The sequence below is a fragment of the Rhamphochromis longiceps genome, linkage group LG10 (genome assembly GCF_057381845.1).
Source record: "Rhamphochromis longiceps isolate RC_006_pf linkage group LG10, R_longiceps_female_GT1.1, whole genome shotgun sequence".
In the NCBI taxonomy this organism is placed as follows: domain Eukaryota; kingdom Metazoa; phylum Chordata; class Actinopteri; order Cichliformes; family Cichlidae; genus Rhamphochromis; species Rhamphochromis longiceps.
In genome coordinates, this window is record NC_140566.1 from 28,800,116 (window position 1) to 28,826,695 (window position 26,580).

Consider the following 26,580-nt stretch of genomic DNA (forward strand, 5'->3'; position numbering starts at 1 on the left):
CAAAGAACAGAGCTAGTAATTAAACCACAAAAAATTATAACCCTACACACACCCTACACCTATACAGAAGCCCAGCCCAAGGAAAACCTAAAATAATGAACATCAAATAATAAGTAAAATGCAAACAGACCACTGGAAAGGAAATAATAAATAACACCATATACACTAAATAAATCATAGTGCTAAATTTCAGAGGGAACAAAAGTTGAACATAAATCACAAAACCACTAACAATGAAGAACTAATCGAAAAATTGAAAACAAGGCTCCAAATCCCAGGGACCACGACGCAACCGTGTAGCAATGTGCTAACATGACCCATTTTTCCCGAGATGATCAGGAGTTGAGCAACCACACTTGGCATATAGATACATCTTAGGCCCCTGAAGGTTCCTTTTTATACCAAATATTATTGTCATCATGTTGCCTAGCAACCACCTATCAATAGACTAAAGCGACCCATTTTAGCAGTTATGCTCCGATATCACCTTATAAAAGCATTTTATTATTTCAATTTTACAACAACACAAATTTATACTGGCAAAAGTTGAATTATGCGTAATATCTTAAGATGCCGTCATGTTAGCTGGCAACCAAGTGCGTTTTTACTTTTGTCTATGTGTAGTTATACCAGAAACACAGAGACGCCAAACAATACTGTAGCATGGGCATGCACTAGTAATAGTAGTGAGCTCCAAAAAATATCTGCACCATGGCCAAAACAGATGCTACGCTAGCTCACCCAGAGCTTCTATTCACCGATGAAGAAAGTGAGTTGCAGGGGGCTCGTGAAAGAAATAAGCAGATGTTGTTTTAGAGCCACATTTTGAAAATACAGTATTAATATGCTGTCTTTCTGAGAGCTTTAGTCAGGATGAGACCACGGCAGACTACACTTCGTTGTAATACAAAAGCATCAAGTTGATATGTTGCAATCCGATTTATACAAAAGAGAGAATATTTCCCACAATTTTATTCCCATCTGCAAAAAAGCAAATACTTAAAAAAAATAGAACATCACAATGTGGCTTCTGTTGCCTTGTAATTTTCTGGTGCCATTTAAAAAAAGTGCATCTGATTGTGCCATTTTAAATCTTTCTCTGGCATTAAATAATTTATTCTTAGCAATTGCAGCCTAGAAATGGTAGGGTTGCAATCTGAGGCATTAACATGGCAAATTACAACTCATATACACAAATAAATGCACAAAAGCTCTTTGAAGGGCTGATTAACATAGAAACATTAAATAAAAAAGTAACAGAATTTAGACAACTTCAGCTATATTTTTACTTTGTAAGTATGTGTGCAAGTGAGTGGGTGAAGATGAGTTTTGATGTTCAAAGGACAAATAGTAGGCCAAGGTTTAGTACCTCATGTTGTTTTGTTGTCAGTGGAAGTAACCAGGTGGTCGTCACTGCTTGTTGTTCCCAAATCGTTCTCAGCAGGGATTCAAAAGAAAAGCCAGGTGCGCAAAAACATGTTGGAAAAGAGTTAATTTTTCAAATTAGACTGCTGCACCACTGTACTTTGCACCATCACAGTAACGTGACACTTCACTATGGCATCAGCTTAATTGGTAAGATGTCAAGAGTTGGTGCAAGCAAACATCTATATGAAGCTGTGAATAATGGTACATAAATAGTGGGATTACTATGACAATTCTGTGAATTTGATGGTTCTGTAGCATTTACTCACTACAGACACACGAGTCGCCTTTTATTTGAAACTCATCTCTCATTCAGGAAGTCAATTATAGATCATACTCTAGGTGGGTTGTGGAAAAAGGCGAACACTAGAGGTGAACAATAACTTGAACATGAGCAGTTGAAAATTAGACCCTTTTGAAATAAGCAAATTTTATCTCACTCTTTCAACAGCAGAACTCGAGGCTATTGTGACTATAAATCTCCAAAGGGTGCAGATAGAAAACATCACTTTATGCCTCGTCTCAGAAATCAGCCTGAGCTCCAAATGCAATCAAAGCCTCTCTGACAGACCGCTCAATTGGATCAAATCTCACAAGGCTGGCAGAAATCACAGGCATTGTGCTTGATTATGCCATCTGATTGGATTAAAGAGAATACCTATCTATGCAGGCTGATTGATAGCTCCTTTGCCTCAGATCAAGGAGTGTGGAGTCTGCTCTGGCCTGTTCTGATTATAGCAGTCCTGACTGATTCAAAGTGAGATCTGTGCTGCTTTGCAAAATAATTATGCTCCTGCTGTGAATAATAGATTTACTTTAAAGGTAAATAATAAGAACCGTAAAAAAATATTTTGCAACCTCTGCTTGCACAAAATGAGCAAATTAGTCAGTGAATTAAAAAAAAGTAGTAACCCAGGCCCTTAATTGCATCTTTGCTCAGTTCGGATCAGTCATGCTGGATGTAGCCATGCTTTCTTGTTTCTTCAAAACGAGCATCTTGAAGAACATCATTAACTCTGTGATGCTGACTTTAGAGCTCATGACACTGACGGTAATTTGTAAAGACTGTGGCTGTATGTTAAGGGACATCTCGCGAATTTGTGACTGATTAGAAGTCTCCCAATGGCAAGGAGGAATCACAGTAGGGCTGAAGCCAGTCCCAGCTGTCTCCCAGCTGTGGGCAAGAGTCACGGTACACTCTGGATAGGTTTCTGTGCTTTTGCAGGGGTAAACCAGACCATTCACCCTCAGATTCACACCTATGGCCTATTTAAAGTCACCAGTTAACCTTGGGCAGTGTTGGGCAAGTTACTTTGAAAAAGTAATAAATTACTTCTTCAAAAAAGTAACTGAGTTAGTAACTGAGTTACAAGATTCTAAAAGTAATTAATTACTTGAAAAGTAACTATGGTGTTACTTTAAAAAAAATGTTTAACCCTCTGGGGTCCAGGGTATAATTGGCCATTTTAACCACTTTTGATGTTTCCTCTACATTTCACCTTTAAAAACTATTTACTTTGCCTTATTTGGTATCATTGTTTTCAGCACAACCTCACGTGTCTGAATTTATAGTTATGTTTTTATTTTGACATACTGTATTAACACAATTGATCTAAAATCAGACAAAAAACATAAAATCCAATTAGAAAAAAGTTATTTTTTACTGTAACAACCACAAATATGTTCAATGAATCACATTTCATAACTTTAAATGCAAATATTAATTAACAATTTTAAAATTATATGCACAAGTTTAGCAAACAATAAAGTTATTTGCAGCCATTTACCTTTTACCCCTTTTTTAAATAACCATTTCAAACTATTTACAGAACAATCAGCTGTTCTGCATTCAATAAGATGTCACACAAATTATTTGTGCCACTCCAAATATTTCTGTCCACTATAAAGGAGAACATCACAGCCTGGTACCTGCAGGTCTGACAGCAGCAGGTGTATCACTCCTGTTTCTACCTGGAGACAGCAGTCGCCTCATTGTTCGGACACACAACACAAAACTATCCACAACACTAACTACACAACACAACACATTAACTACACACTCCAAACACACTAAACATCACAAATCTCTCACATCTCAAAACTCGCTCTCTCTCTCTTTTTCTGCTGTCAGTCCTAAAACTTCCCCCTCTTCCTAAACAACCAAATGTCATGTTGCCATATCATTTTTTGATTGGTTGACATGGTGCATTTTTCCACCAACACGAAAGGGCGGGGTTTTGTTTTGTTTTGTTTTTTGGTTTTTTTTGCTCATAAGCAGAGAGTGCTTGCTAGCGCTGTCCTTAGACAGTAAACATGACGAAACTATTGAGGAAAAACAGGTGTATATATTGTTTATCATGACTCTGGTTTTACGTGGCCTATCAACACAATTAAAAACTGGTATATATCAACTTGTTGCTTTGTCATCTTAAAGTGGTCATGTGATTGGCTTACCACGACTACTTTATTCTTCCTCAGTCAAACAGCAGCACTCATGCGATTGTTTTGCCCCAGGTGTTGTGCCAAAAAGTGATCATCTACCAGAAAGTGATTGCCGTCCGCGGGAGCTCACGCAGCTGCTTAAAGCTGTAGCACCCAGATTACTTACAGCTACTTCCGTGCAACTGATGCGGTAAGCTGAAGACAGCTTCAACCGTCTGTTTGTTGAAAAATAGTAACGTGACCGCACGGCATTTTCTTGTTAGTAACAGTAACGGCGTTGTAACGATAGGAATAGTAATTAGTTAGATTACTCATTACTGAAAAAAGTAACGCCATTAGTAACGCCGTTTCTTGTAACACCGTTATTCCCATCACTGACATTGGGTGCATGTGCGGGAAGAAATCGGAGAAGCCTGGCAGAAATGGGAAGAACATACAAACGTCACAGTGGGGACATTTTGGTGATTCGTCTGACAGCAACCTGTGTGGTGATTGCATGGACTACATAATGCTTATCGCAATCGTTTTGCTTTAAATCAGGTCACTTATTGATCTCCAGGTGAACTTACTTGATACAAGGAAGGGTAATAAGGAAACATCAAATATCTGCTTTTGTTGCACTGGGATCATTTAAGGGTTTGGGTTTGTTTTTTTTGGTTGACTGTTTGCATGTTGACAACCAGTTTGATTGCCTGATTTTTTTTGTGTCTTATCCTCTTGAATAAGAAATTATTGAGAGATATGATATTGATTGGCAAAACTACACAGTCAAGATCAAAGTTGTATTAAACTAATGTATAACTCTTTGAAAACTATAAATTTATTAAACAGCAAAATGCATTTCATTTTTCATCTTGGAGAAAATACAGCAATTTTCAAAATAGTCAATATGCTGGGTAAGATTTTTATAATTCAATTCCAATTTATTTTCACTAGTCAGATGACCCCCGATGTGAGCAGGCACTTTGGCGACTGCCTTTGACAGGTAGCAACATTCAGCAGAACCAGGTTCAGGGAGGGGAAGTCATCTTAATCAGTCGGGGATGATTGGGGGGAGAAAAGGCACACTGTGGAAGAGAGCCAAAGATGAGTAATAACCAATGATTAAATGCAAAGTGATGTATAAACACAAAATACCTGCTCGGCTAAACTCAAGTCTACTTTCGGTTGTTTCAGTTTCGGTCATTTTCCATTACAACTGAGTATCACATACGCGGTTTGGAGTCATTACAGCAACGCAACAGAAAGTCTCGTGACGTCATTTGTATGCAACACAAGTGCATCACAACAAGGGAGGATGTCGAGGCGATTGTATACCCGCTGCTCAGTCCATGGACCACAATGTTGGGCTTCATAAATTGAGATTTTGATTTTCAAGGAGTCACTCTCATGAGCCATCAAGTGATGCCACTGGCTGGCCAATTGGTGGCATACAGTCTGGTGATGTTACACTTTCAGACTGACTCAGATGGCTTGGGACCCTGGCCGAGTAGGTAGTAAAAAAGTACACGGGACAGGTTACAACCACCTTCTGAAAACTCTAAAACTGAGTCGAGCTGAGGGGAGTAGGAACAGGCTGGAAAAGGGCTAATACAGAGTGAAAAGAGGTGAGTGAAGAAGAAACACTCAGTGGATCATGGAAGGCAGCCTAAGAGAAAGTGAATGTATTGAACTATAAAATTAAGAAAGGTTATGCATGCTTATTATGAAAACTATATACAGTTTTTATACAATTTATAAATAAATATAACATTTATGGTGCAGGTGCATCTACGAGAGAGAATAAAGGGAGCTTTCACTGTTACCTTAGACTCTTAACAAAAGCAGGCTCAGCTGTGATCGCATCATGTTGGGTATTTATGGGTGTGTACATGATTCTAGTTCTCATTTTGCCTTCCACTTTAATGCCACCTCTTAATAAGAAGAAAGAATGTCTGGAGAAAATCACACCCTAAACAGACTCTCACTGAAAAAGAATTATGATCATTGACTGTCTCTGCAGTAAAAAAACAACAACAAAAAAATCTCTGTACAGTATATTGGCAAGTTATTTCAGTCCCCGGTGAGCAGAACTTACATTGAGATGCGTGGGCTTCACCTGATAAAGCCAACCTCACGTCGGCAGGGCCAATATTTTCAGGTTGAAACAACCCACTTATAGTTTCTGCCAGATGTCCTCTCTTTGCTTTCAACTATCAGGGGCATTCCATTATTACTGTGTATATAGATTGAAGGCAGCAGACTCATATGGCCATAATACGCTCTGCCAGTTGATTTCATTTACCCACAGTGTGCTGCACAGATCAGAGACCCACTGCCAAATGAATCTATCAGAGTGGGATTGGATTTTTTTTTTTTTTTTTTTTTAGCAATTTCCCATTAGAAGGACAGAAAAGAGAACTTTAAAAAATCTGTTAGAGTCCCACCACATGGCTTTTAAGTGCTTGGCAGGGTTTAGAAAGTGACATGGGAAAATGACTAAATTACTGTTTTCACCACTAAATAAATTTCTAAATGGAGATATCTTGCTGACCAACTCCTGCAATTAGGATATAGTAGTCACATGTCATTTTTTATACTTATTAAACCCTTTTCAAGAACTGCTTCTTCTTTTTCAGTAACCTAACTTATTTTCTCTAATGCTTAGCTAGTTGTATTCTTATTGTCAGTGTCAGGGCAGAAGAAAGTTTTTACTTGAAAAGTAACTTTCACACTTTCCTCGGGTGCATTAGGTTCATAATAATAGTCACGGCCAAGAGAGATGAAAACTGACCTTAAAACCACAAATGCGCTGCTTTATTCAACATTATGATGTCTCCCATCAACAAACTACAGCTAATCTTTGCCTAATTCGATACAGCGACAAATGAATAATTGTTCCTAAGCCAGGAATGAGAAATATGCATAATAAATGTGTACCTACTGCAAATAAAACAATCAGGCGGCAGGGTAGCATTATTTTTAATTGATGAAAGACCGTAAACGGCGCTGACAACCAATTCATTTAACCCACACTATAAACAGAACATACAACAACACCGGCACGGGGAGGGAAAGGAAACAAACATTCATTACATTTGTCAGGGCCTTAAAATACATAAACACCATCTGGTGAAGTGACTTAGAAATTTTATGAATTTAGATGTGCCACCATCTATCCTAACCACTAACACATCCTTACATAGTAATGCACTGTCACATACTAATGTGTGGTATTGTTACCACTTTGTTCAGTTTGAGTTCCTATCCATTTTCAAATTGGAGCCAGCCAGCTATAACTAATTTGATTAAGGTCAATAGCAACACAATAATTGACGTCATGTGATATTAGAGCGCCTCAGTGGAATTATAGTGCTCAGTATCATTGAAAACAGCAGTCAGGAGCCCAACATGGCTTCTTAATGCGAGAGTATATTGTCTTTTAGAGGTATTACTGCATTTTATAGTGACCACAAGGAGATGAAGGTTGTAAAGCAGGGCCAGGAGGTAATCAGGTTGCCACAATATCTGAAAAGTATCACCAGCAAACACAGTTTTGCAACCTTTCATATTGCAGCTCCTAAAATAAATGCACGAATTATGTCAATAAATCCTGTATTTCTATTACTGAATTAGTGGTTTTTGTCTAACAGTATTGGACCGAAGCACCTGGGTTTTTTAATCCAGAATCTATAGCCGTGCTATAACGTACAGTACATGGACATAGGTATGTGAAACGAGATGTCAAGAGAGGGGCAGATCTAACTGAATGGCCTGTCAATCACTCGTTTTTAGCCATAGAGCGTATCCTGAATCATCATGCTTTGTAAAACTTGGAATGACCATAATTTACAAAGTAAACTTACTTTTTTTTTTTTTTTTTTTTTTTTTTTTTTTTTTCATTACAACCAATACTTTATTGTGAATGTATGAACCAATTAACTGTTAACAATGCCGAAACAAATGGTCATGTCTGTCTATGTGCCTGAAGCTCAATAGGCTGCCGCAGCTGGTGTGAATTGGCCATTGGGAGCACAAGGCAGACTTTAATATCTCCCAGGGATTTTTCTGTCTGGTTGCATTTTTGTTGCATCATGTCTCCGAATTACCTCGCCATAAAAATAAACCTTCATTAACCATTATAAAACCAATAAAGACTGAAGAGATGTTTAAAACCTATCCTTTTTTTTTTTCTTTTTTTTTTTGTTAAACTTACTTAGAGAAGATTCATGGATGAAGTGAAGGAGGGTTAGTGTGACGGAAGAGGGTAATGGAGAATGGAGGATAAGCCACTGCAGTGAGATTAAACTTAAATGGTAAATGAACTGGTTTTTACCTAAATATTGATCCCATAAACTCATGAGAAGCCTTTACTGAGGACAGATCAGACTGGCATTTACCAGAGACTAAAGGACAGGAAGTTGTGGTTCAAATTACAAACAAAGCCCCCAGTTGCCATTTCAAACAAAAAGCAGGTTTAAGGCATTCGAACATTAGCCTCACTTTTCAGACCTGCAAACTACTTACTGTCTGCGTAGCCCATATCATGCTAGAATTCAATAATACTACAATAATACATAGAGAGAAAAAAAACTAACAATCATATGACCCCCTATGAGCAAGCACTTTGGTGACAGTGGGAAGGAAAAACTCCCTTTTAACAGGAAGAAACCTCCGGCAGAACCAGGCTCAGGGAGGGGCGGGGCCATCTGCTGCGACCGGTTGGGGTGAGAGAAGGAAGACAGAATAAAGACATGCTGTGGAAGAGAGACAGAGATCAATAACAAGTGTGATTCAATGCAGAGAGGTCTGTTAGCACATAGTGAGTGAGAAAGGTTTATCCCTAAAAACATTTATTGTAATGCACTTTCACTACTGGGTTAAATTTGTGTCTGTTCCAAGAAGAAGAAAAAACAAGTGACCAGAAACTTAAAAAAATAAATAATAAAGATCACTATAATACGATTGCACCTCAAACTGACTTTGAAAAGAATTTCCTCCTGGATTTTCTGTTGTTCTCCAGCATTCAACTGTTATTACAGAGCAAAATCTTTTGTTGAAAAGAAAGAGATACAAGTTTCTCTATCAGCAGCGCTCCACGGGGGACGGAAAAGTCTGGGAAATATAGGAAATCACAAACTAAAGCCAGAGTAGAGAAGCCAGGTCAGTGGATCCAACAAAAAAGTAATCTAACAGCCAGCGGGGACACCCAGCAGCATGTTGGCATTTTTCTGTACTGCAGGGTTCCCCCTAATGCATTTCTACCAATATAATTATGATTGGCACGCAGTTATCTCTGCATGTTGAGCTGGATTTCGTGTCACAGTAAGTCACCAAAGGGCTTGTGGGAATCATGACAACTAGTCATGAAGCCATGTCCTCACCATGTCTCTGAATGTCAGCGAGGACAATGCCGATGTCTCAGTTGACCTGAAGCTAGAGATGGTGAAAGAGGGCTGCTGGAAAGAGAGGCTGTTCAAAAATGTACAGGCAATCACTCTGCAGCAGACATACTGAATGGTCCCACATGGTTACCACCCACAGTGTAATGAGGGTTAGCAGGTCAGGCTGCCTTTCTGTTGACTGAGGCTTGCAGCGACACAGGCTTCATTTTACATTTGGATGCCAGTGAACACCAGTGCATAAATCTCTTCTCCGGTGGCAGAGATGTTTTGAAAAGAGGCTATTATCATCTTTTGATCTAACCCTTCATAAGATGTGCTCTGATCTGCTGCTGTTGCTATTATACTGGAATGTATAAAATCAAAATAGTCGAGCCAGTCATTTCCCTATTTCCTCCTACTATACAAATACTTTTCCCCCCGTGCTCTCTCATAGACTCATGAAGTGTCACCAGTCAATTAAAAAAATGGGATCATATTCTACAACTCCTTGTTTCTTTCTGTTTTAGGAAAATATAAGGCAGATAATAGTACAGCAGACCTGCCTCCACCTTCTGGTCCTCATAAACATTTTTTTAAAGAAATGAAAAGTCAGCGTAGTGTGACATTTGATTTGGTTTTATTGTTAAGAAACTGTTCATAACAGGTGTAGTCACCACCATAAATACAGAAACCTTAAATAGAAAATTACTCCCTGCTTCTGGGGGCTGCAGCCATGTAGAACATTTACCAAATAGACTGCTGTGAGAGAGACGCTGTATGGCTGAGATATGCCATTTAAAAGATCCTAAGGACAAATCTGTCCTCCCTGTTGGCTTTAAAAGAGACAAACTAGGAGACACTTGAGTCAAATGTGTTGCTGGATGGAAGAATGCAACAGTCAGCTGTTAGGAGACATGCATCTTCACTCACTATCATAGTAAATATGTAGGTTCATTTATGCTGTCTTTCTTCTCCGTGTCAGAGCCTGGATTTGGATTTTGAATTTCTTCACCAACAGTCAGCAAAAATGCTTCTGCGACACTTACCAGAGTCTAAAAAGGTGTTCCAGAAGCCACCGGAGATGATCAGAGTACGAGGCATCAGGCATTTAAACCTGAGTCTTTACCAACAACAGACTGATTCTGGAAAAAGTTTGAATCAGCTTATGTCCTCTGCTTCTCAGTCGCCTGTTTTTGCTAAATAAAATAAACTCACTGGTCCCTGAAAATAACCATGTCTTAAGATTGCCAACATTTTCCACTACCAGAGATTTTTGCAGCTGTCTACCTGTATGACATTTTACCTAAAATGAGCATTTTTCAGACCTTCTTCATGCCTATTTTTAGATGCCAGCATTTCCAGAGAGATTTGCACTGCATTTTTATTAAAAAAAAACAAAAAAAAAACACCCTGCAATAATACTTACACACACTAAGCTATTTAAACTTTTACCTATCTCCATGTGAATGTGACTCAAACACCATAAATATCAGAGCATGTAATGTGTAAGTTTACAGGGTTTTTTGCCCCTACAACACTATACATAATGTGATAAGCATGATATTTGTTCACTGCTCTGGCGAGACGAACAGACGCTGTTGCTGATAATGCAGACACTCCTGACTGAGCCGTAAATACAGACGCAATGTGGTGACTGCAATTCTAAAAAGATTTTCAAATTCATTTTTGAGCACAGCCACCACTTTTAAAACAAATTTGATCAAATGTGACTGCTGATCGTGTACTTGTCTCTTTCCATTATCCAGATAGGAGCTTGGCCTTGTTAGCCTGAAAAAACTGCCAAGTAGCACGACTTGCTTCGTGAAAGACTTTTCTAAGGTCTGCTAATACTTGTCAACAATCCTTTTGGAACTCAGACAACATCAAAATAACTATTGTGCAACTGTAAATACCACTGCCCAAACACTCACAATTAGTGAAATAGGATCCTGCTTGTCATATTTACGCCAGGGTATTGTTTTATACCTCCTAATTCCTGTGGAAAGCAGTGTCATTCTGTCAACATATAACAGTGTAAACCTAATTGTCACTTCAGAACTAATACAGCATCCTTTTGGTATGACAGGATTCTGTAATCAGGATCAAGCAAGTTTATTGTGTGGGGATTTTACGCTTTCGTTTGTTTGTTTGCGGCACAAAATGAGATAGCTGGGTAATGCACGTCCACATTTAACAGTCTACCTTACTAATCTGGCTCAAAGAATTTCTCTATATACAGCATCCAATTGCAAAAAAGCACTATTTTGGTCACTTCTGTGGCTCATACTAAGGGCTGTAACTTCACCAAATATGCATTGTCAGTCTAATCCCTGGCCCAGGGCGTTATTTAGCACTGACATGTCTCAACTACTCAAGGAGAACGGATCCTTTGAGACTTCAGTAACTCTAAGACGGACTCACCTTGTGAAATTGCTCCCTGTATCATAGCTTCTGGCAGCAGAGGTGAGGTGTGGCATTGGTCTATTGTTCCCTGCACATTAGCACCGAGCACAAATCTCTAACTTGCAATAACATCTATCTGTATCAACGCCTTACAGGCCCTGTCACATGTCCCTGCAGAGAGAAAAGACCAAAGAATTGGAAGTGACACACGGGAACAAAACTGTCCTGCTTCAGAATAATCGGCTTTTCATAGTCAAGGAGGGCCTAAACTTTATTGTAGGGTTACTTCCACCACACGAGCACTTCATATGCGGATCATTCGCAGAGCGGATACGGAGTAGAACTTATCTTTTGATTGGCTACACCTGCGATGGACCTCTATAGTCGAAGTGAGACACAGAATGCACATAATTTCATTGATTATTATAAACGGCCAGTGTCTCAGGATGCTCTCTACAAATGGTCCACATGTAGTATGTTAGACATAGAGAAGATGTTAGGGGTACGTTCTGAAATCAAAACCCAAAAATAATATATGAGTAAGACTACAAATCTTCTCAAATGTAACACACTGAACCTTTTAAAACACACTGCAGTTGACATAGTTAAAGACATGTAACTGGTAGTTTAAATGAGAGTGAACTGTTTGTTTTCGTCTCACCAATTATACAGTGGGGTGTAGCAGTCTGCTGTGTGCACTGAAGCTACACCAGCTTTGGCTGTGATTTGTCTCTGTTTTACACATTGGTCTAATGTAAAAGCAACCTAATCAAAGCAGCCAGCGTTGCTAAATGCACTGAGTTGATGGATCTCAAATGGCTTAAGTCATTGAAATATTATAAATCTCCAGCTATCAACTAAACTTAATAAGCCATGTGAAATGTCTGTATTTACTTAACCAAGAGCTACGCATAATATACACTGTAAATATAATTTTCCTGTGAAATTCTATTAGTTACCATGATGCCACCACATTTTTCGAAGTTGGATAATGCAGATAATGTTCAAATTTGATAACGTTTTTTCCTCTCGAGCTACAGTGCTGCTGAACAAAATGGTGAAGTAGTCATGCTTGATAGCAAACGCTGCACAGCAGGGCAGGTGTAACATCTATTGAGACAGCGCTTGTCAGTTTATCTAACAGCATCTGAAATCCTCTGACGGCAGACTCAAGGATGTGCAGCAGCTGATAATTTATGTAGCGTTTTCCACAAAAAGAAGAAAAAAACTGCAAGCTGACACTCATCAGTCCAAGTTTTACACAGTCCCGGTCAAGATCATTTTAGCTGGATTTACTAGTAGTGGAGCTAAAATGTAAGGTCGCCACTCTCACGAATACCAACTACAGGAAAGTGCATTTAAATTTAAAACCTGGTGTTGAAAAAGCCTAAAGTGATAAGAGTTGGCTGGTGATAATTTGGCTGCTGTATCTCATTCAATGCAGAGTTATTTCAGCAATGAATTCTGTTACTTTGTTTCTGCTTTACTTAACTATTTGCCATATGAAACATTGCCTTCATAAAGTGCTGGTGAAATGTTTTCCAAGTCACAAACTGATACATCAAGACGGCTGCACAATTATTTCCCCTCGATAGTCTTTCATTTCTGCACACCAAAGCTGCCAACAGCACACGATAATAGTCTCTTCCATATCTCCTCGAGCAGTAGCCACACTCCCCTCTGAGTCGAACGTCCAGTGTGTGCAGTGCAAAGTGTATTTTTGTGTGTGAATGCAAGCCCGTGTTTATCTCTGCACTGCCTTTGGTTCCCTTTGATTTCCCTTAAGTCTTATGTCTTTTGTCATGTTCTGGTCTTCTGAATGCTTGCTTATGGGTGTCATTTGTTTTCTCCCCCTGCCCTGCTCCCTCCCTGCCTCCCCCACCCCAATTCTTCTTTATTTGCATGCTGTTCCTCCTGTTCCACACCTCCCTCCACAACTGCCATGTCCTCTCCTTGTGTGCTCAGACACTGCGCCCAGCACTGAACCTGCAGCTCATGGTTGGTATCTCTACTTTCCTCCTTATGTCTCTCTTGCTCTCTCTTTTTTTTTTAACTTGTATATTTGTCTTTGCAGCATGCCTGCTTTTACTGTTACACAACAGACATTATTGTGCCAGGCTGCCCAGCCTGGAAATGTCAGCTTTGTGCTGTGTGTCAGGTTTATGTTGGCCATACTGAAGCAGGTACCAGTCAGGCTGCATTTTACTTTAATTGCAGTTATGCTGTCAAATATATATAAAAACCCTTCTAATTCTTCTTACTTCAGCTGCACTTGCAAAATGGTTTCACCAACTAACCAATTACAGTGTTTCCCTGAAGGTGCCACAGAGGAATATCACCCACACTGAGGCCAGGGCTGATTATATCTGCAACATTAGATGATGCTGTGTGTTGGGGCAAAAATAGACCTAATTTAATTGTTTTCATTTACTTGAATGAAGATGATACACATCATTTTCCAATTTCACCTAATTTGCAGCCTTTTTTCATAATTTCGTGCCTCCAGTTTCATAATTTGTGGGACCAAATTCATGAAGGCGTTATCACGAGCTTTCTGTTAAGCATGTGTTCGTTTTGCAGAAATTTGAATCGCACTTCACAGACTTCTAATGACCATCTTAGAGGGCTGAAGAACAAAAAAAAGAGCAGCAGGCCTCTGCTGACCTGTTTATGGTAATTAATTTTGTTGAATAATTTTATGATGGTTTCAGTCAAACTGAAAATGAGTCAATAAGACAAACAGCTGTTAAAATGTTGTCAAACCAACATTTCTTTTCTGTTTTCAACAGCATATTTGTATGAAACACATACAGTACTGTGCAAAAGTCTTGACTCACTGCTTATTTCTTTACACAAGCATGAAAGTCAATATTTGGTATGACCACCAGGAATAGTTTTCCAGTCTTCTTTGTTTGGGATCATTGTCCGGCAGAAAAAAGACGTGGCTCCCGCTGAGACACTTTCCAGATGGTGTTGCACAGTGTATCAAAATCTGACGGTACTTTTATGCATTCACAATTCCATCCGTTTTGACAAGATCTCCTCCACCAGACTATGACAGAGCCTCCAGCGTGTTTCCCAGATGGCTGTAGACACTCACAGCCATCTCTAACCTCTCTCCTGACCACTTCCATATGTAATGTCAGTTTGAACCAGAAATTTCCAATTTGGGTTCATCACTCCAATGCCACTGATTTTCACTCCATGTCTTCTGTAAACTGGCATCCCTCAGCCTTTTCTGCCTGTTTTTTTTTTTCCTAAGAATGGCTTCTTGACAGGCTCCCTCCCACTGAGACATTTTCTGATGGCTTCAGTGAAACGGAGATGGATCAGCTGAAGAGCCAGATGCATCTCTTACATCCTGTGTCAGGTCTTTCTTTGATGTATTCCCTATTTTTAACGGGAATAACTTTCAGATGCTGTTTGTCTGCAGTAGATAGCTTGCCAAGTTTCCTCAGATTTTGTTTAACAACACACTGCACGCCATGCTGGGATTATGACAATATTTCAGCTAATATTTATTTGGGAATCAACTTGTTGGTGCTGATTTATGCCTGCCAAACTCTGTTGTCTTTGGCCTTTTGCATAGATTCTACAAAAGAATGTAAAAAAAATTAATGCTGTCAGCGTTAATCTTGCTAAAATGACGTTAACCGCATTAAGGCAGCAAATTTTGTTAGCGAGTTAGCGCAGATCGCCCCGTGTGTGGGGATGCACGGCCCTAACGCTTTAACGAGCTAACCGCGCTGACACTGTGCAGTCCCACGCACGGGGCGATCCGCGATAACTCGCTAACGGAGATTTAATGCGGTTATGGCGTTAATGTCATTTTAACAAGATTAGCGCTGACAGCGCTAGAAAAAATGTGTTTTTGTTATTTTAGGCTCAAAGTGCAGCACGGTGGCACGGTGGTTAGCACTGTTGCCTCACAGCAAGAAGGTCCTGAGTTCAATTCCACCATCAGGCCGGGGTCTTTCTGTGTGGAGTTTGCATGTTCTCCCCGTGTTTGCGTGGGTTCTCTCCGGGTACTCCGGCTTCCTCCCACCGTCCAAAGACATGCAGCTTGTGGGGATAGGTTAATTGGATAATCCAAATTGCCACTAGGTGTGAATGTGAGTGTGAATGGTTGTCTGTCCCTGTGTGTTAGCCCTGCGACAGACTGGCGACCTGTCCAGGGTGTACCCTGCCTTTCGCCCTATGACAGCTGGGATAGGCTCCAGCGCCCCCCGCGACCCTGAAAAGGATAAGCGGAAGTGAATGGATGGATGGATGGATAGGCTCAAAGTTTGAAATTGCTTAAAGAGACAAGTTAAACTGGCTCTTTGCTGAGTTATCTGTTGTGTTTAAAGACTAAACAAGTTAATTCCTTGAGTGTGGTGCTATTCTTCTGCATGAATGATTATGTTAAATGCCTTAAAAAACAAGAACAACATTCCTGTTAAAATGCCTTGTTACAAGGACTGGACTGAAAAGTGAAGAAGCAGCCAATGTTCAATGAAAGACCTCCAGAAGCTTGGAGATTAAACACGCAAGACCATTTCTAAACAATGACAAGAAAGTCTGTTTCCTTATATGATGGAATGAATTGTGGTTCAAGAGTTTTTCACTGTAAGAAGTGTTAAGTTGAATCAGTGCAGCGGTATCAGTATGAATATTATAGTAACTGTATTCAAATTAAGAAGGGGATTTCCTACATAAAGGCAGCCATATTAGATGAGGCATTCAAAGATCCGTTCTTGCCTGTAGTGGTCGATAATCCAGCAGCTGTCAGACAGGAGGTTTTCAGGAAAATATTGATTTAATTTTCATGAGTGATGGGTCAGGGGTCGAAAGGTCAGAACTCTGTGTTGAACTAATCCAAACTTTATATCCCAAAGGGAGTTATGACCAGATTTCCTGTATTGGTTTGTGCCAAGTAACAACCTACAACATACAGGGGAAAAAAAAGGAATTTCACCTTTAGCTGTAATTCTAAACGTTTCTGGGAGAACTTGACGAATTTAATTACTATCGTTTGTTATTTTGATGTATTGCACACCCCAAAGGAAGCAGAGGCTAATCTATATCAGAGCTGGTGCTCTTTTATGTTTCAGTTATGGATTTAATTAGTGAAAAGTAGGCCGACTGTCGGATTTCGCCACATCTGAATGCATAGTCATTGACATCAAGGTCTATAATTGCTTAACATTCTGCATTAATCGCGATATCTCACATATTTTTGTAAAATGTTGTCTAATGTGACCATGATGTAGTCAGATTTTTCCAGGTGGGATTGGGGGAAGATGAAGAGCCTCCCGACTCGTTGGTGTCCTCTCTCAGCAGCAGTGAGGTCTGCTTCCTCTATATGATGCTGAACACTTGTGTTGAAGAGACCACAGATGCTTTGTCCTCCTTTTTCAAAGATGTGTTTTTAACATTTATGAGTTTTTGAATGGTTGCCCCAGATGTTCATCCGAGACCGCAGTCAGTTTTTAGATGTTTGCAATTAACTGCAGTAGTGCATCATTAATATAAGATTTGTTTACTGGTAGTTTTACATTAAGCATTAAAAATCACTTCAGCAGCTTCAATTTAGTCATTTTTCTGATTTAAAATAAATGAACAGAGGAGTCTAAAATTATCAATGTGTATGAATTTTAAGTTTAAGCAGAGGTCAAAAGTTTCCTCCAATATTTATTCCTTCTCACAAGCCTGAAATAAAAGAAACCACCCTGTAAATGATCTGCATGGATTCCTGCCTAACCTCGAAAATCTTTTTTTTAATGTAAGTTAAGTTTTTAAGTATATTTGTCAGCAAGTGAAATATATGTATATATATAAATGTACCAAGGAGATGCCACCACTGCTGTTGCATGCAAAGGCGAGAGGACTGAGTGGGCTGAGGTCTCTGTCCAGACAAGTGAAGTCCTAGAAACAGCTCTCAAACTCAGGGTCATGGGGAGGGTGAGAGGGATAAACAACAGTTTATGCTCACATTTACACCTAAGGCCACTTTAGAAACACCAGTGATCCCTAACATGTACTGTATGTATGTGGACAGTGGGATAAACCCACTCAGAGAGAACCCACACAGGCACAAGGAGAACATGCTAACTAACCTAGCCCAAGCTGTGAGACCACCACTGTGCCGCCCCTAAAGTTTAATCACTTGTTTTTAAATCAGATTTCACTGCTGATTCTCTAGTTTTTATGTCCAGGCGACCGTTAAAATTAAACTTTATTTAGGTAATGCTTCAAAATAATTGCCCAAAAACATGGCAGGGGCCATTTCAAGATGGCAGCCAAGTGGCGAGGCACGCTTTACGCCTTCGGCTGATCCAGCATGCCACAAGAGTGCTAACGGGCACTAGACAGAACGATCATATTTCACCCATATTGGCTTTTTGTCAAATGTAGAATTGAATTTAAAATCATTCTTCTCACATAAAGGTCTGGAATGAGCAAAAAACCCAGCTATTATTGGACCAGAGAAATTCACTCGCAGACTGCAGGTTCTCAGAGTTTCCAAAGACAGAACAGAAGGCTTCTTCACTGTGGAACCGGCTCCCAGTTTAGGAGAAAGATACCCTCTGTAGTTCTAAGATTAGGTTTAAAAATTTCCTTTTTGATAAAGCTTACATTTAGAGCTAGATATGAGCATTTGTTCTTCACTCCCTCCTCTTCCTGTTAAAACAGGGTTCTTCTTTCCCCCAGTCACCAAGTGCTGCTTGAAGGAGATTATCTGATTGTCAAAGTTCTCAAGGGTTATCTTTCCTAAAGTGACTTTAGGCATTTGAAGGCATCTGAATTGGCACTGTATAAATAAACTGTTTAAAATTTAATTGAACCGACTCTGTATTTTTATGCCTTGAAGATATCTCAGGGGCTCTCCATTTAAAATCGGAAGCCCGGTATGTACTAGTAGCATTCATATTGCATGACAAAAGTTTTCTGTTGCTGCTGCTGAGCATTACTTCTGTATCTCCCAAAGAACTTTAAGCTTACCATCGATTCTGCTGTGCGGTGCTTACAGCACCTGAAAATGCTCCCCTCATCTTTGCAGAGCTTTCAGTTCATTGTTTAGCTGTCACACCTGCAACTGTAACTGTTTTTGGTTCACTCTCAGCACTCTTGCCCACTGCAGCAGCAGGCAGAGTGTTTCTTTTGTTTTTTTTTTAAGGAAAAAAGCTCTAAAAATACACTGTAGCAGCTAGCTGGTGAACAGAGCGAAAGAGTCTGAGGATCCCCTCAAGAGCTGGTATATACTAAATATAGAGACACAAAAGTTATATGTCAAATTATAATTTTTTTCATTTTTAAAGGTAAAACCAGGTGAAACCGAGGACATTGTGTGTTTTGCAATGAGACTAGCCCAGTTCAGCATTTAGCTGGAGGTATTTGTTGTATCCATATTAGTCTTGTTCAGATGAATGCTCCTGAGGATCACATTTTTTGTGCCTCTGCAAAATCCCAAATTAAACCCTTGCTTGTGTTTTTTCTACCTTACAACTCTTCAACAGTTCAAAACTCTGACCGATTTAATTTGCTAATTAATGCTAGCTAGCTAGAAACTGATGAGTCAGCAAATGCAGATAATAACAGCGACGATGAATCTCCAGGAGACAGCGTTACAGTAGGCTATAAATAATAAAATTGAAATGAAATAAGATAAGATAAGATAAGATAACCTTTATTAGTCCCACACGTGGGAAATTTGTTTTGTCACAGCAGGAAGTGGACAGTGCAAAAGTTATGAGGCAAAAATTAGAATACAATAAGAATAAATACAGTACACAGCTGTACAGAATAGAATAAAATAAAATACTATATACAGTAGAATAAAATAAAATAAATATACAATAAGATAAAAATAGAATACAAATACAAATACTATATACAACTGAGTAAAAATACAACGATGACAGAAAGGATTATTGCACTTAGTATTAAATAACAGCCAAATGTAGTCTAGCTGTTGCATAATTTTCTTCTCTTTACTTATCAAAAGATAAATTTCACCAAGGCCTGATGCAGCTGTAAACTCAGCTTCATCTTTTGAAAAAAAAAGGAAAGAAAAATTGGATAAGCTTGATATAATTAAGCCCCATTCAGCTGCATTTACAATGCTGAATATCATTCATATTTTTCACTAAACGGATATATGAAAGGTTGAACTAGTCTTTTACGCTCCACATTGTTGATAGTTTGCATGTGTGTGTGTTTGCGTGCGAGTGAATGAGAGATGAATTGTAAGACACTTGTGGAGAAGTGCTATGTGAATGCATCCAGCTGGCAAACGAGACACCAGGTTACTGCGAGAAAGGGAGGAAATTAGAGCGTCCACAGAGCCTGCAGCTACTGCACAACCTGTACCTATTGGCCATTGTTTATTTCTCTGCTTCATTTGTCATCAAAAATCACTCAACCTCCCCTCTATGACCCCAGTAATAAAAATGAGTGACACATTGCTTTATTGCCATAAACACACCCCGTGTTGCAGGTGTGCATACAAAAACCGAAACGTGGAAAAGGCAAGGATAGTTTTGTACATTTATAGGCAGGTTGTAGGGCCAGGTAGGCTATGCTCTGTCTGAGCAGGACTAGCCCCTCTTTATGTAGGACTTCACAGGACGAATATGTCTTGTCCCTCATGTTGAGACAGCGTTGCACCTTTTTATTGGTTCTCAAATTGTTATAGTGCAGGACAGACCGTTTTAGAAAGTCTGGCTTGTATCCAGAGAAGCAGAGAAGGCCATCATCTTGGGTCAAGTGCAGATTAACCTGTCACAGTCTTTTGCAGCTTCCGCTACATCCAGCGGGGAAAATTACGAGTCACCACGGAGCCACAGGCTATGCAGATTTAAGCAGAGTGTGATGGAAGCTAACACAAAGAAAAAGAAATGCAGCGACTGTACTCTTGAAGGCCAATGGATGGTGATTCTTTTTTCCCCCACCAGTTATGTTTTTTTAGTTTCGCACGTGGACGAACGTGACATAAAGAAGCATGTGATCAAACAGACATCTGCCAATCTGTTAGCGAGGGAATTCAAGTTTTTTTTTCTTTGCCTTCACGTGCTAAACATCAAACATGCTTATGCGTGTTTCGGGTGTAAGTTTGACTTACGTGCTACTACTGAGAGTCCTAAGAGTCCTATATTTAGTTTCTTGGCATCTGGTCGGCGTAGCCTTTAGCCTAACAGCTGCAACTTGAGCTTTTGTTAAGAATAACTTCATCTGGACAAATAAGCTGAACCTGGCCTGCATGACTCACACAGCATGCTCAAATTTACAGGTTTGTCAAATATTGTCAACACTGCTAAATCACTTTCTTTGCATCGCTAAATCACTTCAGAAAGCCAAGTGAAACGCACTTGTTGCTCCCTTCAAGCGCTCCCTCCAAAATCAAGAATTTTGGTGACTCCTAGTAACACGATAAAAAAAAAAGTGATAATTCATGCTCATATTTCCAGGCGTAGTTTGTAACACCAAGTCAGACCCTGCCTTTTAACAGCCTCTGACTCTGTCCGCACTGACCGCCTCACTCCTTACAACCTCTCAAATGCAGTTGCCATGGCGATGTCCCGCTTTTCGTGACTGAAAGAGAAAGGAAGCCGAGACACTGCTGAACTGGAAGGCTCTTCCCAAGATTGTCCATTTCCCTGTAAAATGGGCTAGGTACAGGGGAGGAGGCGTGGAGTGCAGGAGGGAACAAATTAAACATGCAGCAGAGAACAGAAGAGGCTTTGAGATGAGCTACCAGTGGACTGGAGAAGTGGGTGTTGAAACGTTTTGTTCTTATAAATTAAGCTTTAGCTGAGAAATGAGAGAGCCAGGAACTGGAAAAACTCAGACATAATGACTGACTTTATTATGCATGTGGATAAACTCGGCTGCACTTCTGGCTCTGCGAAGTTGTTGTGGTAAGAAGTCATTTCACTCGTGAGACCCGCAGAGTTGGAGCCGCTCATGTGAAACAAAAACTATAAAAAGAGTTATATAAAGACTTGACTAAAGTGATACCAACTCATTTTGCAGGACAGCACAAACAATTTCAAAGCTCCAACCAAAATTCTGTTCGAGCAAAAGAAACGGCTCCATAAACAACAGAGGAGTTCAGTCAGGTTTGAAGCAAACTTGATGGATATTTTAGAGTCCAAACACAATCATACATGATTATATTCGCAGTTCATTCACATTTCTGAGGGTGTATAATGAAAAGAGGTTTATTCATCTCCTTCATGGCCACTTTTTCCCTCAAAGTGAGCAAAGTAATTGATTTATTTCAATATATTTTCCAGAATTGCACCCATGGACGCCACATTTAAAAACCGGTCCGTTTCTTTCTGGAGGATTTCTTTTCATCATGTAACCTGCATGATGTAAATCAACTCTGCGCGTGCAGTTTGTTTCTTAGAAATGCACAAAAGCTGCCAACAGTTCAGAGGCAGCTTTTTGCTGTTAGATGTTCCAGCAGCATTTCTTCTTCTCATCTCACTTCCATCTCCTCACTCTTAATGAAAGGGCATGCTGGTGGAGGATGTCAGTTGCTTTTGCTGATGGCTAGGTGCACTCACTAATTTCCAATCCGGAGAGGTGAGCACGTCTGGAAAGGACACACCTGCCAACACGGCTGTCAGCAAGCATGTGAGAGTAGTGGGATAATTGAGCTGCGCTCAGAGACCTAATAGTGGAGAGGAATACAGCAGTATAATGGCCACTCTGCTCACAGTGGGATTGCAGCAGGTGAACCAGAGAACTTTTCTCTTTAATCCAAGGACTAAGCTGTCACATTTGAATGTCATTAAAGAGACAAGACATTCATTAAATGACAAGGACACGGTGTGCCAGATTACTCTGGTACTGATGTCCAACAAATGTAGTGATTGTGACTTCAGAATTTGATCGCTACAGTATCCGGCAGCTAGCTGTGGGAATTCTTTTCCTTAAAGAGCGGCTTCTGTCTGCTGCGCGTTTGATCCGCGGGCTCCACGTATGTTCGTTTGTCGTGAACGTGGAAATCATTTGGACAGACATGTGTATTAAACTCTGGCAGAATTCCAAATCTTTTGACATGAGGAACAGGTCGGTGCAAAGCTCAGACAGCCGCGCACAGATGATCTTGGGTTGACTGACTATCAAAGCCACAGATGGCACTGCCAACATCACTGACTACTTAACATATTGGTAGGTGAAAGGGACACCGTGGCAGGTTTTTAACTGGCACAGCGTTGGTTTGATGATTGTTTTTGCTAAAAAAAAATAAATGTTTTTTTAAAAGATCTGATACTGATAATGTGGTTTGTAATTAGAATTATTTTAAAAGTCAGATCTGAACAGATGGACTTCTGGAAAACATGCAATCTTTGATGTCAGGCAGAGAAAAACTTCCATATATCTGCTTAGAAGTCATGTTAACAAGATCTCTCTTAAAGCTTCACATCTCAACTTAATGCCATTAAAACAGGATATAGTTTTAGCTATTTCAGCGTGATGTGTTGCACAAAATGCAAGCTGTTATAGGAAGAGAAAGACCTTTGGTGGAACTGCAACATTATTGTCTATCTGTATTTAAATCACGACTGTATATGTAGAAGAAACTGGCAAAGTGCTGTCAACAAGATGTGATTGTCCTGAGAAGTATAGTGTAACCGTAGCTGTGCTGCTGGGATCTCTCTAGATTGAGTTTGCACCTGTACCAGTGTGGGTTCTCCTCAGGTACTCCCTCCCACATGCCAAAGACATTCATATTTCCAAACTGGCTTTACAAGCTGTCTCCTAACTCTCACTCCATAGGAGTTTAAATAGGAAAAACAGTTCAAATATTTATTGACCAAGACTTAGACAGGCTCAATGGACTTACTTTTGTAATTTTCACTGTAAAATTAAATAATAATTCCCGTCCTCCAGGAACCATCTGAGTTGTCTCTCTAGCCCAGAATGGTTAGGCAAGGTAATCTGAAGCACATGTGGCAAAATCTTTCTGTCTGAGCTCAGACCTTGTGAGGACCTTGTGCTATTGTGATACACTGACTAAAGCTCATCATCTCCTCTTTATGGAACTGTGAGTTTTGTCTCTATCAGAAATGGTAACAAAATTACAGTATTTTAAAGAGCACTTGTAGTATGAAAACTAATAAATGGATGTCATCTTACTTTTGACATTAATGTCTGAGAAGAACCAGAATGGCAAAGAACCAGTGCAGCAGCACAAGTAGTATACAGTCTTTTATTTCACGCACAGTGAAGTAATACATTTAACAGTGGTTCACACATGACTGTGCAGACTTACACAAGTAAATCAAGAATAGGTACAAACCAGTTGAATCAAGTCCTCTATTGCAAAGAGGCACATTGCAGGCGAGTTGCTCTCATTGGTGCAATGTGAGTCAGACTGATTGCAACGTGTTGGCAATCTCTCTGCATTTTTAAATCAGACGGCAGATATTTGCAAACCTTCATCATTCTGTCTGAGAGCGGTTGCAGCGGTTGTTTGGAGAGTGGTTGAGATCACCTGGCAAAACAGTGGCATGGTTGTGAGATCCCTGCGGGTGTCCTTAAACCAGGAGTTGGCAGCAGATCATTTCTTTTGGGCTTCAAGTAGAACGAGGAGCACGTGTCTTTGGCTCCTTACCGTGATCTTCAAGGGACGTTGCAGACTGGTGAGGCGTGATCAGTCTGCAACAATGTTTAGGTGTGTGGTACACGGCAAAATAACTTCCGAGACTCAGGGTTTCCCGACAGAACATCACACCTTAATATGATGATTAATGTACTTCACTTCACCTGTGGAGGATTTTATCTCTGGTGGGTTATCAAAATCCAGGTGAACATCTTTTTCTTGTTGTTTATTTTGTTTTTTAACTCTAAGTAAGTAAAAGTAAGAATTGCTTAAGTGTTAAGACTGAAGGACGCTGTAGTGATTTTAAGCAATGGACACTATGTAGCTGATCCACTGAGGAAGAAACGTTAACAATACAGATAATAAGGTAACGTTGTTTTTAAGAAATGTGGTGTTATTTGATCAAGCGAAGTCGCTCACAGACCTTCACTGCGAGTGCTTGTGTGTATGTTACAGATAGATGCATTTGTATTAGAGGCTGGCACTCAGTGGCTTGAACCTGCCTTTGGGGCTCTCTTCAAATGAGGCACATATGCTGCATTAATTAGTTTTAGGCACACAACTGAGTGTGACAGGTGACAAACAGCCCCCTCCCTCTATGTGACTTTAAAAAATGCATATCTACTTTTATAAGTCACACTCCTTTCATGAAGGGAAAGTTAACCTCTAAGGTTCTGTCTGTCGTTCTGGCTTTTTATGATGAAATAAACAGCAAAGTGCTGAAATGCTTAAAGTGTAATCAGCGGTTATTCCTCTCACCTGTGACACAGATGTGATGCTTTCACTCTGCGTGGAGTGAAATCTTTAAGCAATGTCAATAAGTGCAACAACTTTAGAGGCAATTTTTGAGATATATAGCAATAGTTTTAGTACCCGTCAGTCATAAATATAAAGCAGGTGCCACTCGAGCCTCTTCTCGTTCCTGCATCAAAACATCGCATTCGTGTTTTCTTTTCCAAACTGAAGAATGTGAAAATATTGCATTAGGCCCGTGTGCACTGCTGTTTCAAATATTTTTTATTAAAATTATTTTTTTATCACTTGAAAATATCCATGCTATGTATTTTTTTATCGTGTTGTTAATGTATGTGTTTTTGCTGCTTACACCATTAGGGCCACCAGATGTGCACACATCAGTGAGATTATTTCACACTAATCCAAACTGTCAATCTTCCCCATCTGTCGCCCAGGTCTGCTACCTGCTGAAGTGAGAACACCTGCAACACAGGATCAGCCTCACAGTAACTGCTACCACATCAAGCCCCTTTTAAACCTTTTGTAGGAAAAGTTTTGCATGTTCGCTATAGTAATAATATATAAAAAATAACATTAAACGTCAGCGTTATTACAGATGAAAACAATGATATTATCCAAGCTATCGTGTAATATGTCCGAGATTATTATTCCTCCTATTTCTGTTAACTGCATTTACATACTCAATGTACAAGTTTGAATCACCTGTTTATGTAAGGGGTAAGTAGTTATTTTCTCATTGGGGGCTTGATTATAATAAACCATAATCTCAAAGTGGAGCTATTACACCTATTTCCAGCTACGTTATTTTACCCCTGAATTCTAATAGTGTAGTTTTGCATTATTACCATTAATAAAAGAATCCTTGTTCAGCACCTTATTTGATCCACAATATAAAACAAGCGTTTTACCTCATCTCCCTTTTAGGCCACACTTCCTTTAGGCAGATTTCCTTTGCATGGCCACCCCTTTAAAACAGAAGGTTTGAACAGCAGGCAGGTGGATCTGCTGTGCATACAGCCAGAACTCTGAGCCTGACAATGACGATATCAAGGATACCTCTCTATCGCATCATAAAGATCCAAAAGTTGATCTTTTTGATGCAAAATGAGCATTTAGGGTACTTTGAAGCCTTGCAGGGATAACTTGACCTCATAATTTGAAAATTTGGCTATGAAAAATATTATTGTTTCCCTTTAGGCCGTGTATGTTGTATTGTATAATGACCTGCTTGGACGTTATTAGACTATGCAGTTTGGGATTTGCATGTTCTCCTCATGTACTGAGTAGACACTCAGGCTTCCTTTTAGCACCTGTGTCACAGCTAAATGCATAAACACAGTGGGAGCTGTGTTTCCCTGCCTCTGTTTTCCACTGCAGCTGCTGTTTACTCTTTGGGTGAAGGGGCTGGCTTGATAGTAAACTTGAGAAGAAAATGTTTTTTGAGAGAATGCAACAACTATGTGAAGAAATAGAAAGCTGCTCAGCACCAGATCTGATGTATGGAGATCATGTTCACTTATTATTAGTCCCAGTGCACCGAAATTAGTTGCAGTTCACCTAGAGGACACTCGATAGCCCTCAATGAATTGGAGT

At 39.7% G+C, this 26,580-nt stretch overlaps 1 protein-coding gene across 3 annotated transcripts in view; it reads left to right on the top strand.

Moving 5' to 3' along the window:
• cadm1a (cell adhesion molecule 1a) overlaps window positions 1–26,580 on the top strand; it is a 503,561-nt gene that overhangs the window by 446,364 nt on the left and 30,617 nt on the right. For 2 of the 3 annotated variants that reach the window (XM_085421220.1, XM_085421221.1), the window contains one exon: window positions 13,599–13,631. The exons of the other annotated variant lie outside the window; for it this stretch is intronic. In XM_085421220.1, coding sequence (XP_085277346.1) covers window positions 13,599–13,631 — 33 coding nt within the window. The remainder of the gene's footprint in view (window positions 1–13,598; window positions 13,632–26,580) is intronic. 3 annotated transcript variants of the gene reach the window in all.